The sequence below is a fragment of the Glycine soja genome, chromosome 20 (genome assembly GCF_004193775.1).
Source record: "Glycine soja cultivar W05 chromosome 20, ASM419377v2, whole genome shotgun sequence".
Lineage (NCBI taxonomy): Eukaryota > Viridiplantae > Streptophyta > Magnoliopsida > Fabales > Fabaceae > Glycine > Glycine soja.
Genome location: NC_041021.1, coordinates 46,306,924 through 46,320,493, shown reverse-complemented (window position 1 = coordinate 46,320,493; position 13,570 = coordinate 46,306,924). Strand labels below are relative to the sequence as shown.

The 13,570-nt window shown below is 30.8% G+C and overlaps 2 protein-coding genes across 3 annotated transcripts; both read left to right on the top strand.

The window, feature by feature from the left end:
* The first annotated feature begins 1,254 nt into the window (after positions 1–1,254).
* Positions 1,255–6,826, top strand: LOC114402332 (SHUGOSHIN 1-like). 2 transcript variants are annotated; one of them, XM_028364850.1, is made up of 13 exons: positions 1,255–1,469; positions 1,729–1,874; positions 1,953–1,990; positions 2,100–2,208; positions 2,300–2,323; positions 2,433–2,501; positions 2,588–2,635; positions 2,737–2,827; positions 2,911–2,968; positions 3,081–3,262; positions 3,347–3,404; positions 3,512–3,807; positions 6,602–6,826. In XM_028364850.1, exons 1-13 carry the CDS (start codon positions 1,412–1,414, stop codon positions 6,619–6,621), a joined length of 1,197 nt encoding a protein of 398 aa, XP_028220651.1. In that variant the 5' UTR covers positions 1,255–1,411; the 3' UTR covers positions 6,622–6,826. The 2 variants fall into 2 exon arrangements, with proteins under 2 accessions (XP_028220651.1, XP_028220650.1); XM_028364849.1 differs by lacking the exon at positions 6,602–6,826 and having other exon boundaries at positions 1,256–1,469; positions 3,512–4,026.
* Positions 6,827–11,967: 5,141 nt separating this feature from the next.
* LOC114402628 (AT-rich binding protein-like) lies at positions 11,968–13,439 on the top strand. Its single transcript, XM_028365275.1, has 2 exons — positions 11,968–12,230; positions 12,322–13,439. The coding sequence occupies exons 1-2, from the start codon at positions 12,180–12,182 to the stop codon at positions 13,096–13,098; spliced, it is 828 nt and encodes a 275-aa protein (XP_028221076.1). The 5' UTR covers positions 11,968–12,179; the 3' UTR covers positions 13,099–13,439.
* Positions 13,440–13,570: the final 131 nt, after the last annotated feature.

Genomic DNA, 13,570 nt, shown 5'->3' with positions numbered 1-13,570 from the left:
ATCATTTTTACTTGGAAATCATATAAAATAATTTTATGAATAAACTATTTTTTCAATAATGTTTATATTATGTAGCTGAAATTTCTATACTATAAATTAATTTAAATCTAATTACTTAATATTTTTATTATAAAATACTACTTTGTCTCTTTGTTTAATATTTATAAAATAAGATTAAATATTATTATTTCATAATTATATAATAATATTTTAATATTAATTTATTAAATATATTTTTGTTACAAAATATTAGGTATTGAATAATATCATAAATTAAATTAAGTTTAATAATATTGATTTTTTTACATAATACATAATAAATATATTGAAAATACATAATAAATATAGTGAAATAAAATTTATTAAGATGGAAACACTTAAGAATATGAACAATAGTTTCAATTTTCAAATAATAGCATACGACGATTTAAATAGCCTAAAAATTAGAATTTGGTTGAATTATTATTTTTCTCTATTATTCTAATCATTTTTCATGTTTAGAGAATATAAATACTAAATAATTAATTATGCTATTTTAATTTCATAAGTAGTAAATATCTCAAAATTATTAATTGTATTTATAATATTTATCTTTTTATAGAATACTAATTATATTTCTAATATTTATGCATACTACAACAACAATTAAGTATATTTTGAATTGACAATGAATATATTTTGTAAGTGTTTTTAAGAAATGATGTTCTCAAATTCAATACTCAGTCATCCAATTTACAAATTCAATAATTATTGATAATATACTTTTTCATCTAAAAATTTAAGGAAGGATAATATCAACTATTATATTACAAATCATGTTAATAAATATTTTTGGAGATATAGATTTGTGTTGGCGCTAATAAATCAATATTCAAATTTTTAATTTAAAAAAACACTAATTTGTTAATATAAGTTATCATTAGGTATCACTCTACCACAACAGATTAAATCACAAGTGTAGGGGCAGCAGACTATATTACATAATCTGATTAGAGAATCTGATTAAATTTCTTTTTTAATAGTGTAACTCTATTTTTTTTACTACGCAGTTTACTATCTTAAGTGTGTTACATACATTCACTTAAAAAGATATTTGCTAGCAATATTTTACTTTTAAAAAAGTCAATCAATAATATATCTTTCTTCTAAATATATAATTTTAATTAATTATTCATTTCACTTATATATCATTTTTCATATAAAAAAACGCCTACACAACGATATTACCCATGCGTAATCAAAAAGGAGGTTTGGAGAAAAAAATTCAAAATGGAGGTTCGGAGTTAGGATCGGAAAGCCGTTTGTTTGTAATTTCTTGAGTCGTGACTCGTGCGATTCCGATTCTGAGTATCCCTTCTTCCTTCAATTCGCAAACACGCGCAGACCGCAGAGAGAGAGAGAGTTGTGGAAAATGGAAGGTGTTGGCGCCATCTTCCTCGACTCCAATTTAGAGGCTGTCGGACTTGGAGGTACTCATTCTTCTCCCCTTTCACTACCTTAGGGTTTTCTCATTCCCCTATTAGGGTTTTCTCACTCCAATTGAAACCCCTTGCAGATACTCAATTGACCGATTGTTTCAGAAAAAAAGTTCATATTTTAAGAACTAATTTGTGATTACGTAGCTCCTAGGTTTTTCCATCTACTAGATTTGTCCAAGCAAAAAACTCTACTCGCAAATCTGGGCTCTTTTTTTTTTTCAGATCTGAAATGTTACTTGATGAGTTGCAGGTGCAAAAGCAAAGAGAGTGAAAGTGGTGAAGGGAGATTCTGTTCCTGTGGCCAACGTGGGAGCTTCCCAGAACAAAATTCTTGCTGACATAAGCAACTTACCCCAACAACCAAAGCAACACATCTCTGTTGATCACCTTCTCAAGGTATATAGATTATATATGCATGTATACTTGTCATTGGTTTCACACTTCACTGATGTATACTTTGAATTTGTTTCCCAGGAAAAGGAAACGTTGATAAAGCTTCTTGCTAATAGAGAGTAATTCATACTTTCTCTCTGAATTTGGTCTAGTTTTTTGTCTTCTGTCTTTGTAATTTTGGCGGTGATAGTTTTTATTTACGGGGGTTTTGTCAACTTGTGTGGACAGTGCCATTATAGAGTCGTGTAAAGCTGAGCTGCACAAGTGTCAAACCAATTTTCAGAAACTAAGGAAGCAAAATGCGGAACTTGCCCTCACAAATGCTCAAATGCTGGCGGTACTGACCAAATGTTTTTAACGATAAAGTTTGCCGCCCTTGTTGAAATTATAACCTATGGTTGCTGATGTGTGTTGTCTATGTAATGCAGGAGCTTAATTCAAGTAGGCAGAAGGTGAGTCTTGAAATGAAAACTGTTGGTGCTTCTGTCACCTATTGCTTTCGTTTTCTTTTTTTTTTTTTTTAATGATGGATTGAGTGATGTTGATTTTGTTGCCATTCAGCTAAGGGAACTTCAGCTTGAACTAGGAAGCAAAAATGGTATACTCAATGCTATGAGATTAGAATTGACGGTCAGTTTAACTCATCTCGAAGCTGATAAGTTGCAAGTGATAAAGGCTTAATTTTGTTTTTGACTGTTAATATTTTCTTTCTCTAGCTAAAAGAGCAAACAGATAAAACGAAGCATGAAACTGATGCAAATGAGGTACTGTTTGCATTTTCCTTTATTTGTTTCTTCTGCTAGTTGGTCTTCAATCCCTTCTTAATGGCACTGCAACGATTCACTTTTTTCTCAATTACTGCCAGGTGAGAGCATGTCAGAGTAAGCTGTCAGATCAGTCATTGCAAGAAGATAACAAGGGGAATGCAAAAAGGAAGAGAGTGTCCAAACCTCAATGTAGTGTAGTGAACCTACTTTGTGTGTGTGTGTGTGCTAATTTCAATGTAAATAATCTTTAAAGAGTTCTTTCTCTCATGCAGCTTCTGCACCTGCTGTCATTAAACAAGTCAAATCCACTGGAAAGGTCGACAATCAGAGGTATGAGTTTGGGTTTGCTTGCTATATTGGACTAATTTCTGAATTCCAAAATTTGACTCGGCACTACTTAGGAAAAACACAGTTCATATGTCTTCCTTGAATATGTTTACAGGTATAGTTTGCGAAGGCAATCTGCAGGGTTGAAAGCTGAAAAACCAGAACCAACAAAAGATTCCTTGGAGGTGGTTGAAGTCAAAGATGATATTTCACATCTACAAGAAAATTTGGCCAATGAAAATGGACCAACATCATTGGGGTCAAAGGTCCATGACGAAGCCAGAGAAGCTACTGAATGTAACTGTACACAACTTATTTCATTTTTTTACTTTCTCTTGCAGTCTTGCTATATCAAGCCTTATGTATATTGTTTGTATGCAGCTTCGAGACCTACTAACACAGAGCAAGTTCATGTTAAAAAGAATATTGAAAAGAAGAGGTAAACACATATACTTCACTTTCTAATTGGATTTGAATAGCTGGGAATTTGTGAGTAATTTAGAGAATGAAAAACCTGCTTTACATATCTTTAAGAGTTATCTACAGGCAGAGTATGAGAAGACAGACTAACAGGTTCAGGCCTGGGAATCCAGAACCAGCTGAAGACTTCTTTAAGATAGATGATGCAAAATTTACTGTCTCCCAATTATCTGATAATATGTCAGAAAAAAATTGTCCAACAACATCAACTGTAACTTCTGAACAAGAAAATGACGCCTGTACATTTGAGCCTCAGGAAACTCGTAGATCATCTGTTGGGCGGCCATTGCGTCGGACAGTTGAGAAGATTGTGTCCTACAAGGAAGTTCCACTTAACTTGAAGATGCGCAGAGATAAATCAGGTATTTTCGTATCCGGTTCTCACTCAATTACCAATAACTCTGTATAGAAGCATGATATGCACTACATCCGGATGCTATAGTACATGGTGATAGGGGTTCTATGGATTTGTTTTTCAATAGCTTCTTGTTTAGGGCTTTGCATCCTTGAAAACTGATGTACTTTATTATGATCATCTTTAGATATGATAAATTGATAATATTTGATCCATTTGTTGATTTCCCTGACTTGTCCTCTCTCTCTCCCCTCACCACCCCCTCATACTGTAAATTTAAGTAAGGTGGTAGTTTTCAGAAAAGGCTGAAAAAAGGAGTTCACAGCTAAAAAAAACAAAAGGAAAAAGAGAGAATCGTGTGTCGAGAATCATTAGTTTTTGAAAATATAATTTTACCTGATCTACATTTTGTTGACAATCAAGTTTATAAGAAACTGTTTATATTTAAATAAATTTACCAAAAAATTGATTTTGTTTAAATAATATTTAGATTCTTGGATAAAAAATACTTTTGGATGTGCAATTACTACTGTAAGGATCAAAGTATTGTTAAAAGTAAATATAATATATAGTTATGAAAATGTTTTAGTCAGTACATATCTTGATTTGTCTTAGGTATGAAAGCAAGAAAAAATTATTTTTTAACGAGATAACAGAACCTTAATTTTAGAAAATATTGTTTCGTAATTAGATAACAGAACCTTAGTTTTTTTTTTTTAAAAAAAATTATTAAATAGATTAGCATAAATTATGAATAATGGAGCGTTAAACGTAATTTTGCATGTTCCTCCCCCCCTCCCAAAACATGTTGATAGTGAAAATAGATTAGCATAAATAGAACCTTACCTGCATGGCTGCAATGGGAGAGACAAGGGAAGTTTAATCTGTATCCTTTATTTTATTTTCCAAGACTTATAAAATTTAATAAATAATGAAAAAAAGAGTTCTTAGATCATGAATGTGGGGCTGATGATTGGATGAAATTTGACTGAACAATAGAGGTCGGGACAGTTTAGGGTCCGTTTGTTTTTCATCTAAATTCAACTTTCTCTCACCTTGGTCTATGTTTTAATATGAAATTAATTTAAATGCACATTTATATTTAACAGTTTAAAATTAATTTTGCCTGGCTTTAAAACAAGTCCCTAAATTGCTTCTATTGTTTTTTCTTTTAAAACAAGTTTCATTTGGGCCTAGGGGGGTATGCTTAGGCGGGAATTGCGCTGCCCACCCAGCAAATTGCTTGTGCACCCAATATTTTTTCATTTTTTCTAAAATTACTCTTGATAAATTTATGAATTCGTAATATGTAAGCTTACGGATTGACTTTTAATTTTTTTAAAAAATATTTTATAAATTAATTTAAAATTAATGATCCATGTAAGATTCGAACATATGACTTTCAAGTTATCAACATAACACTCTAACCAACTGTTGTTATATATAATACTAAATTTTTTAATGTATTAAATTTATATAATAGATTTTGTAACAATTAATTTTGCTGCATTAAATATATTAGAATAAAATAATTGTCACAATTTATTATGTAAATTTATATATGCATTAAATATATATTAGAAATTTTAGTCTTATATATAATAACACTAATTATTTAATAAGATAATTGACCTATTAGTTTAGTTGGTTAGAGTGTCGTATTAATAATGTAACAGTCACAAGTTTAAATCTAGCATAAGCCATTAATTTGTAAAATGTTTTTTTTTTAAATTAAAAAAAAAAATCTGTAATGCGTACGTACATACCCTTAAAAGGAGAGGATTGTTATTCCCACCCCATTTGTACCTAAGTTCGCACCCATTCTTCTTTTTTTATTTATGAAAATACCATTGACAGAAACACCTTTTTGTTCATAATACATAATGAAAATGGTTTTCTGTCTTGTTGTAGAAGGTAGAGGTGTGCCTTCACATACAGTTTCCTTTGTGTATTATGATACAATGCACACATAACATCAAAGAATGCATAATACACATGTTTAGATAGAATTTAGTTTACAAATATCGATCAATATCACCAATAAAGGGCTATAAAAAAATAGAAGTATAGTAACAATGAGTCCGTAGAAAATACTATGAAATCAATAAAGTCTTTCAAAAAACTGCAATGAAATTAATATCAGAATGAGTCTTTAGTAATATTTGCTGCATATCCATGTTCTTTAGTTACAAATAAAGAGTTAAAGCATTGTATATGGTCCAAGTATGGAACCTCCCACGAACCAACATCATCATTGTGGTATCTATGCCATTGTGTTACAACATGAGGTAAAGAAACCTTATCGTTTAAATAAACCCATAAGAGAAAAAACTTGAATAAAGTTTCCCAGCCACATATTATGAAAACTAATAGCAATGCCGCAATAATATGGTGATGCAAAGGAGATGATGGTTGATCCCAAAAGGGAAAAAATGTCCAGCTTTTGTACTTTGGATAAATGGAACAACACAATGTTATACTGGGTAACAACAATGTAGCGCATGTCATGGTCATCCACTTATCAAAATGCACTTGTGTGTTGTTGTAAACAAATAAAAAGGTTTTCAATTTAATCTCTCGATGCTTTGTGCCAAAGAGTTGAACATATTCAATGTGACATTGCTAAAGTTCCCTAATCAAATCATCATGAATTAGAGCCCAAGACTCTTCATTTTTACCTAGCAATGTCACACTTAAGCGATAACCACAATGAGTGTTTACTTTGACATCAATACAAACAATATAGTCACATAACTCGTCTGGAAATTCCTCTGCCAATGACACACCTCTTTTGTGTTTAGGTTTATGGACTACTTTGTGAGGCAAGCTAGGAGGTGACGTGCTATCTACAATTGTCTGCAATGTATCAACTCGCTCTCAAAACAAAGGAACATGTTTAGTGGATTTTTTTGACTTTGGTGCTCCTTTGTTTTGACCATATCTAGAGGAGGACACATTGAAGTTGAAGTAGTGTATGAAAAATGCTAGTTTATGAACATTAGTCGTGAATGTAATTTTTCTAGCCACATCAAGTTTTACAAATCGCTTTAACAACGCATCAACGTCATGCAAAAGCGATAACTCTCCCTAATAATTATCATTCCATACGCAAAAAATAATAACCTCCTCTAATGCACATGAATGGATCGCAGTGAAATATGGTCGAACAAGTTGCAAAACATTGCAAGTTCGCACAAGGCAATCCATGAGTACTTAGTTTACAGTCACAAGCATAATTGTCAATACCAACAATGTTATCACATTTGTACTCATGAAACATCAAGTTTTCTACTTCTTGTAGAGGGAGTTATTAAACACGCGTTCTAATACATTAATGTTTTTCTCAAATGATACATTTTATTTTAGTGTGATACAATATAAATACATTATTCATTACATTCTGACAATTGCTTAAATGTGTCATGATATTTCGAAGTAGTTTCTTCAATTTCACACGTGTGTCCTTAATTCTATTAAAAAATGTATAATAATAATAATAAAAAATTTAATGTAGGTTAAAAAATAGAGAACTCAGTTTTTTTTTTAAATAGAGATTTACATGAAGAAAATTAAAAACTTATATTAAAAAATCTATGTCAAATGAATTAAACATGCTATTAAACTTAATGATAAACTCAACTTAAAAAATAAAACTCGACGAAACGATCAAATGGGGTATTGTTTTTTTTTTCTAAATTATTAAATAGGACTAAATCTTAAATTAATAGTCAGAGGAATAAATAGTACGATATCTCACGATTTCTGAATACAAAACTGTAAACTAATTTATGACTTTTGTTTTGTGTTTCTTCTACTGAGTTGTAAAAAAATTTAGGATTTTAAATATTTTTTAAAATATGACTTTAAAGTCATAAATATTTTAATTTTTTTATATTTTTATTAGAAGTCGTAAATTATTTAAGACTTTAAATTTGTAAATAATTTTATTTAAATTAATTATTAAAAGTTCATCTTTTGGTGTTTACACAGACTTTGGTGTTTTCGGTTAAAGTTAATATTTTTCCAATAATTAAAAAACAAATTGTCATATATTTTAATATATGTGCATTAAATTTAGTAATAGTTACTTTTTAATTAATAATGTTTTTAATATATATAAATTTATAAAAAAGTCACACATTAATAAATAAATGTTTTCTTCATGAATTTTAATAAATATATTATATTTAATACTACAATAATTAAAATTATATATGAAAAAATCTTATTTTTAAACTATAAAAAAAATTAGTTCATTTTCTTTACATGCAGTAGGTGGCTCAAGGTTGATCGCATATATAATCTTTTATTTAATTTAAGTAACTCTTGTAATTTTTTTACATGTTTAGTAAATACTAAAGTTATATTATCAATTTAAATAAAATTATTTATGAATTTGAAATCATAAATAATAAAAATATTAAAAAATTAAAATATTTACAACTTCGTATTTTAAAAAAAATCAGAAGTCATAAATTTTTCTACAACTACAGTAAAAAAAGAAAAAAAAAAAGCTATACTTTAGTTTACGACTTTCTACTTAAAAATCATAAAATATCCTATAATTTATTTTATTTAAGATATTAATTTACAAATTTACCCATTTGATAATTTTTTTAAAAAAAATATCCCCATTTCATCGTTTCACCGACAAAACTCTCATAATATATATTTTACTCTATACAAAATTTGCAATTAAAAATACAAACTAATTATTACTTGTATTACCGGTCTTGGTAATTATACTTTTCTTATGTTGATCAAAGTAAATGAAGTCATGTGATTATCTAAATGGTTTTCACATCACAATCGATTCTGGCGCTGAACATCAGTTGCTTTCTCGGAATAGTGCTGAAGCTATTTATTTATATATTTTCCACCTTATGCGTGCATATATATTCTCGCATGCATTATGATTATCATCATGCTAACTTTAGAATCTAGGAAATCCTCATACCAAAATTTAAAAGAATGTGAGTGTTAATATAAATTAAAAAAAACAAAGGTATTGTGTTTTTCTACCTTTTTAGAATTTTCTCAATCATTGCCTACACTATATATTATTTTTATTAATAGTAATACTTATTAGAATCGTCAAGTTTTATGTAGTAATTTTTTTTTTGTCAGATAAAATGAGTTGGATTAATAAGCCGAAACGTCCATAATTTCATTATAAAGACTTATGGTTAGTTGCGTGGGCCTTCCATCTATAGCTTCCTCACATGCAAACGGAGACAAAAAGTATCTGATTTGCCAAACATTCTAAAGCTAAAAACCGCGTCACTGCACGAATGAATAACTAATTATATTTTTTTTTTATCGGCAAATAACTAATTATCATTAATTTAGTAATATAATTTAATCATTATCAAAGGCGTGTTCATAAAACTTTGGCTCCTTTTTTTTTTGTAAGAACACTATCTCGGTTCAATTTGCAGTAATGTTGGGTTTATTTTTTTTTTTAAATCGTGGATTTTTTTTTTGTTCGATATTCAAATAATGAATAAAATTGGTAGTTGTGTATTCTTATAAAGAATTTAATTATGAAAAATTTATAGAATTTTTTTTGCTGTCATTTAATAATAAATTTCTATGTAATTAAAAATTATAAACTTTTTAAATAATTCTTGGATGATTTTTAACTTGTTAACCGTAGATATTTTTTATGTAACTGTATATTAAAATGTAGTTCTTTTATGAAACATGTGATATCAACGTATATTAATATAAAAATGCACAAAAGGAGATAAAATTAATTATAATGAAATAATAAAAACATGCAACCCATTCACGTAGAAGAGATTTCAATCTACAAAGTACAAACTAATGAACTATAAACTACAACAAAAAAATGTATTTACTAAAAAAAACAGTTTCAAATTAGATTTATAATGACTACCCTTGTTGCAATTGTTTTATCTGGAAATTTAAAAATATTATGATAACGATTTTTTATTTTTTTTTGAGTATAGTGCATTTTCAAAATGTAATCCAGTCACAGTTCAAGCAGCATGTAGTTGAAGAAGAATATTGTACTACATCAATCTACTTTAAGTCATTCTATGTGATTATAGTACTAAATAATGCAATTGAAAGATTGAAGAATAAAATGTCCTCTGTACTAGAAAAAATATACCAATCCCATTTACAAGAGTAACGGTTATGTGCCATTCATTTCTCATCAAATAACTATTCCTTCACGGGTAATTAAACACCCCCCCTAGATTACATCAAATAATTAATTGTTATATAAAATAATCGCTAAGAATCTTATCCTATCAGGTACAAAGATAAAGATAATCTTTGCCAATTATTGCAGTGTTTCATGCACGCTGAGCTCCACTTTTTTCCCCTGGTTCAACAATAGTTCATAAGCACTCAAATTACTTCTAGAGACCCATGCAGATTCCTTTTCTGCGACTTTTTTTTTCTTTCTATTTTTTCCTAAGCAAATAATATATGGTCTCTTCCTTCAATAGAACTGAAATGCCTAGCATTAAATAGAAATGTTGATTATATATTGAGAATTTTCTTACAAATGGCAGAAATTGTGGCTTTTGAATAAAAAATGTTAACTGGTTCCCATAAAGTTGCCTTAGAGATATTGATTTTATACATAGCAGAAAATGGTATTCAATGTATTCGTAGACAAACGTGAAGGGCTCTTTGGCTTTTTCTTAAAATAAAATTAATAAAAATTTGTCTGTATATTTAAACATTCTTCATCCTACTACTTTGGTGCATGGACATTAGGAAACCAAGTGTGAAGAGGGTATAGAGGACCCACACGGTTGCAATGAGATCGATGGCAACATTTTCTTACCAAAACAGTAAGTTAGGTGCTGCATAAGCCGTTATTCTTTTCCCCCATTTTGATCTAAAAAGATTGAAACTTTACTGTGAAAAAGAGCTACAAAAAGGACCCACCATTATCTCACTTGCCCCCTTTGGTTATTTTTGGTGTAAACCTTTTTTTCCTTCTCCGCTCCCTTCTTTGACCGGCAGATATGTAATGTAAGATATCATGCAATGTACATAAACATAATATCTCTCAAATTTTGTGCTCTTATTAATCCTTGAATATAAAACATCTTGATAGTTTATAATTGCAAGCGATTACCACTTTTCACATCTTACCTTAGGATGGTTAATTTCTTAGATGATCCAAATATCATTTTCAGATAGCGGGAAACCAGATTGTGTAATGATATTTACATAACTTTACTTTCCAATCAGCTGGTGAGTAGAGGTTAACCATCAAATTGGCTAGAGAATATAGGTTAAAATAAAAAGTTGATGTGTCATTTTCATTAGACAAGAGGATACGACATTGCATTATAACCATTTGAGTGAGAATAGGAAAATGATGGAGGGAGTGAGGACTGAAGAGGGAAAAAGCAGCAACAATACATGCTTTATAGTATATGGTATGGGACGGCGTGATAATAACTAATAAAGCTATAACAAAATCTTCTTTATAGTCAAAATACAAAACCAAAGCACATACACACAAAAGGAAAAGGAAATAAGATCTTATGCCTTTAATCATTCCTCTAACTAGACTTTTTTTTTTTGTTTTAGTCTGACCAAATAGAACATATAAACAAAAAAGTAGTGGCTAACGTTAATCTAAGATTGATAAATGCACTCCTTGCGGCCAGGTTCCCTGTTATATGTCTAAATGTTTCCTTAATATTCTTATGATTTTCATTGAGCCCATTTGCGGTTCTAAATTGCCCTATGTATCAAGATCACAAATTTTTCCATTCAGACAAAGTACAAGATCATTGAGAAGCAAATGTAGAATAAGGATTTCACCTAGAAAAAGAAAATGCAGAATAAAGATATAAACAAGAAAAGGTAAACGCTATATAAACTTTTCATTAACAATTTTTTATTTACCTAGGTAGTTAAAACTGCCTAACTATTTCCTATGACTGCTAAACTGAATAAACCAAGTGGAACTAGTTACTTTTTCATGGACATACTCAAAATTATTTACTTTTAGTTTTACATGTACACACGTGCCATCCGCCGCTACCTAAAAGGCTCAATATGAAGAGGATTAGGTTTCTAAGTTGGACCACTGAAATGAAATGAAATCACATTCCCTCTCCCTACCCCCACCGAATTCTAGTCCTTGTGGACATAGTGCCTATTTGTTTGTTACAAAGCCAAATGCACTTACCATTTGCCCTTTGTGCTTTAAAATTTTGGCGCTTTCTGTCCTTTTTTCAACTCCATGTCCCATGAAGTAAAGTTAAGGCAAGAATAAAAGCAAAGTAGTAGGCACAAAGATAGTACTACAATATTATTCCTGACTTGAAGATCCAAGACAGATATTCTCCCTCCCTCCCTCCCTCCTCTCATTTGCAAAAAATGGAATATGTATGTAGCCCACTTGGTTGGGAATTCTACCACCAGGAAGAGGTGTGGTGACATTATTCTACTTTGCTAAGTGACTTAAATCTCTTTTCTTTTTAGTTGTTTTTACTTATTTATATCATTGTTGAACTAGCAGGGGTTAGAGGACTTGAGACATTCTCTTCTGTACACAACCTTGGAGCTAGAGGCAACAATTGCATCAGCTAAGGAGGAGATTACAAGAAGAGAATGTGAATTGATTCGTGTGAATGACCTCTTAAGCAGGGTCATGAAGGAGAGAGATGAGGCACAAGAAAAATGCCAGAAGCTAATGCTGGAAAAACTAGAGCTCCAACAAGAACTTCAGCATAAGCAACAACTAGAACAGAATCAGCACCAACACCAACACCAACTTGTTCAAAAACATCAAAGAGACACCATATCACAAAGTGAAGAGGAGCTGCAAGAAGGGTTATCTGAAAAGCATTCTGCTTCTTCTGACTGTGAAGAAAACAGCAGCATGCCCTCTTCTGGTGGAAGTTCAACCCCACATCATACAACACCACTGCAGGTGGTACTGGAGTTGGCAGAAAAGAAACCATTGCCTGAAAAAGGGAAACTCTTAAAGGCAGTGGTGGAAGCTGGACCACTGCTTCAGACCCTTCTCTTAGCAGGACCACTCCCACAGTGGCAGCACCCTCCTCCACAACTCAACTCCGTTGAGATCCCCCCAGTGGCCATTTCACCCCAAAACTCTTCTTCTACCAAAAGTGCTTCTTTCCCTTTCAATAAGAAGAGGGACCTTCTTGTCCTCTCTCCAGGTACCGGTTGCCCAGTTTCAAAGAATAGAAAGGTCATTCAGCACATGCCAACACCTACCACTACCACTGCTTCTGCTTCACATCATTCCCTACCACACCCATCATTTTCATAATGTTTTCTTCTGCAGCAAAGCAAATCACAGAGAAACAGGTGGCACCACTATGCATCACCTCATCTTTGTCCACTTATCAACAAACTCTGACCTACTTTTCTATGCTGGAGAAAAAAAAAAGACTTGATTTTTAGCGTTTAATGTTTTCTTTCCCTTTTTTATTATGTATATATAAGGTCCAATTGGGGGTTAATTTCTCACAAAAATTGACGGGAATTAAGTAACCTTGTCCAAGTAAGTTATGACACAATTTTGTACTTCGTTAGATATTAGAGGGGGTGATGTAATGTAACCTTGCTTCAAATGGCTTAGTTTTAATTAAAAGGCTATTGTTGTGCTCATATTGTTTTTCTAAGCTGTTGTTTTCCATGCTTAGTACAATAATGATACTTTAGTATGAGTGACCAGCAAGCAATCATATACCTTCCAAGAAATTTTCTTTCCCATGAAGCACATTTCATTCAATGTTAGT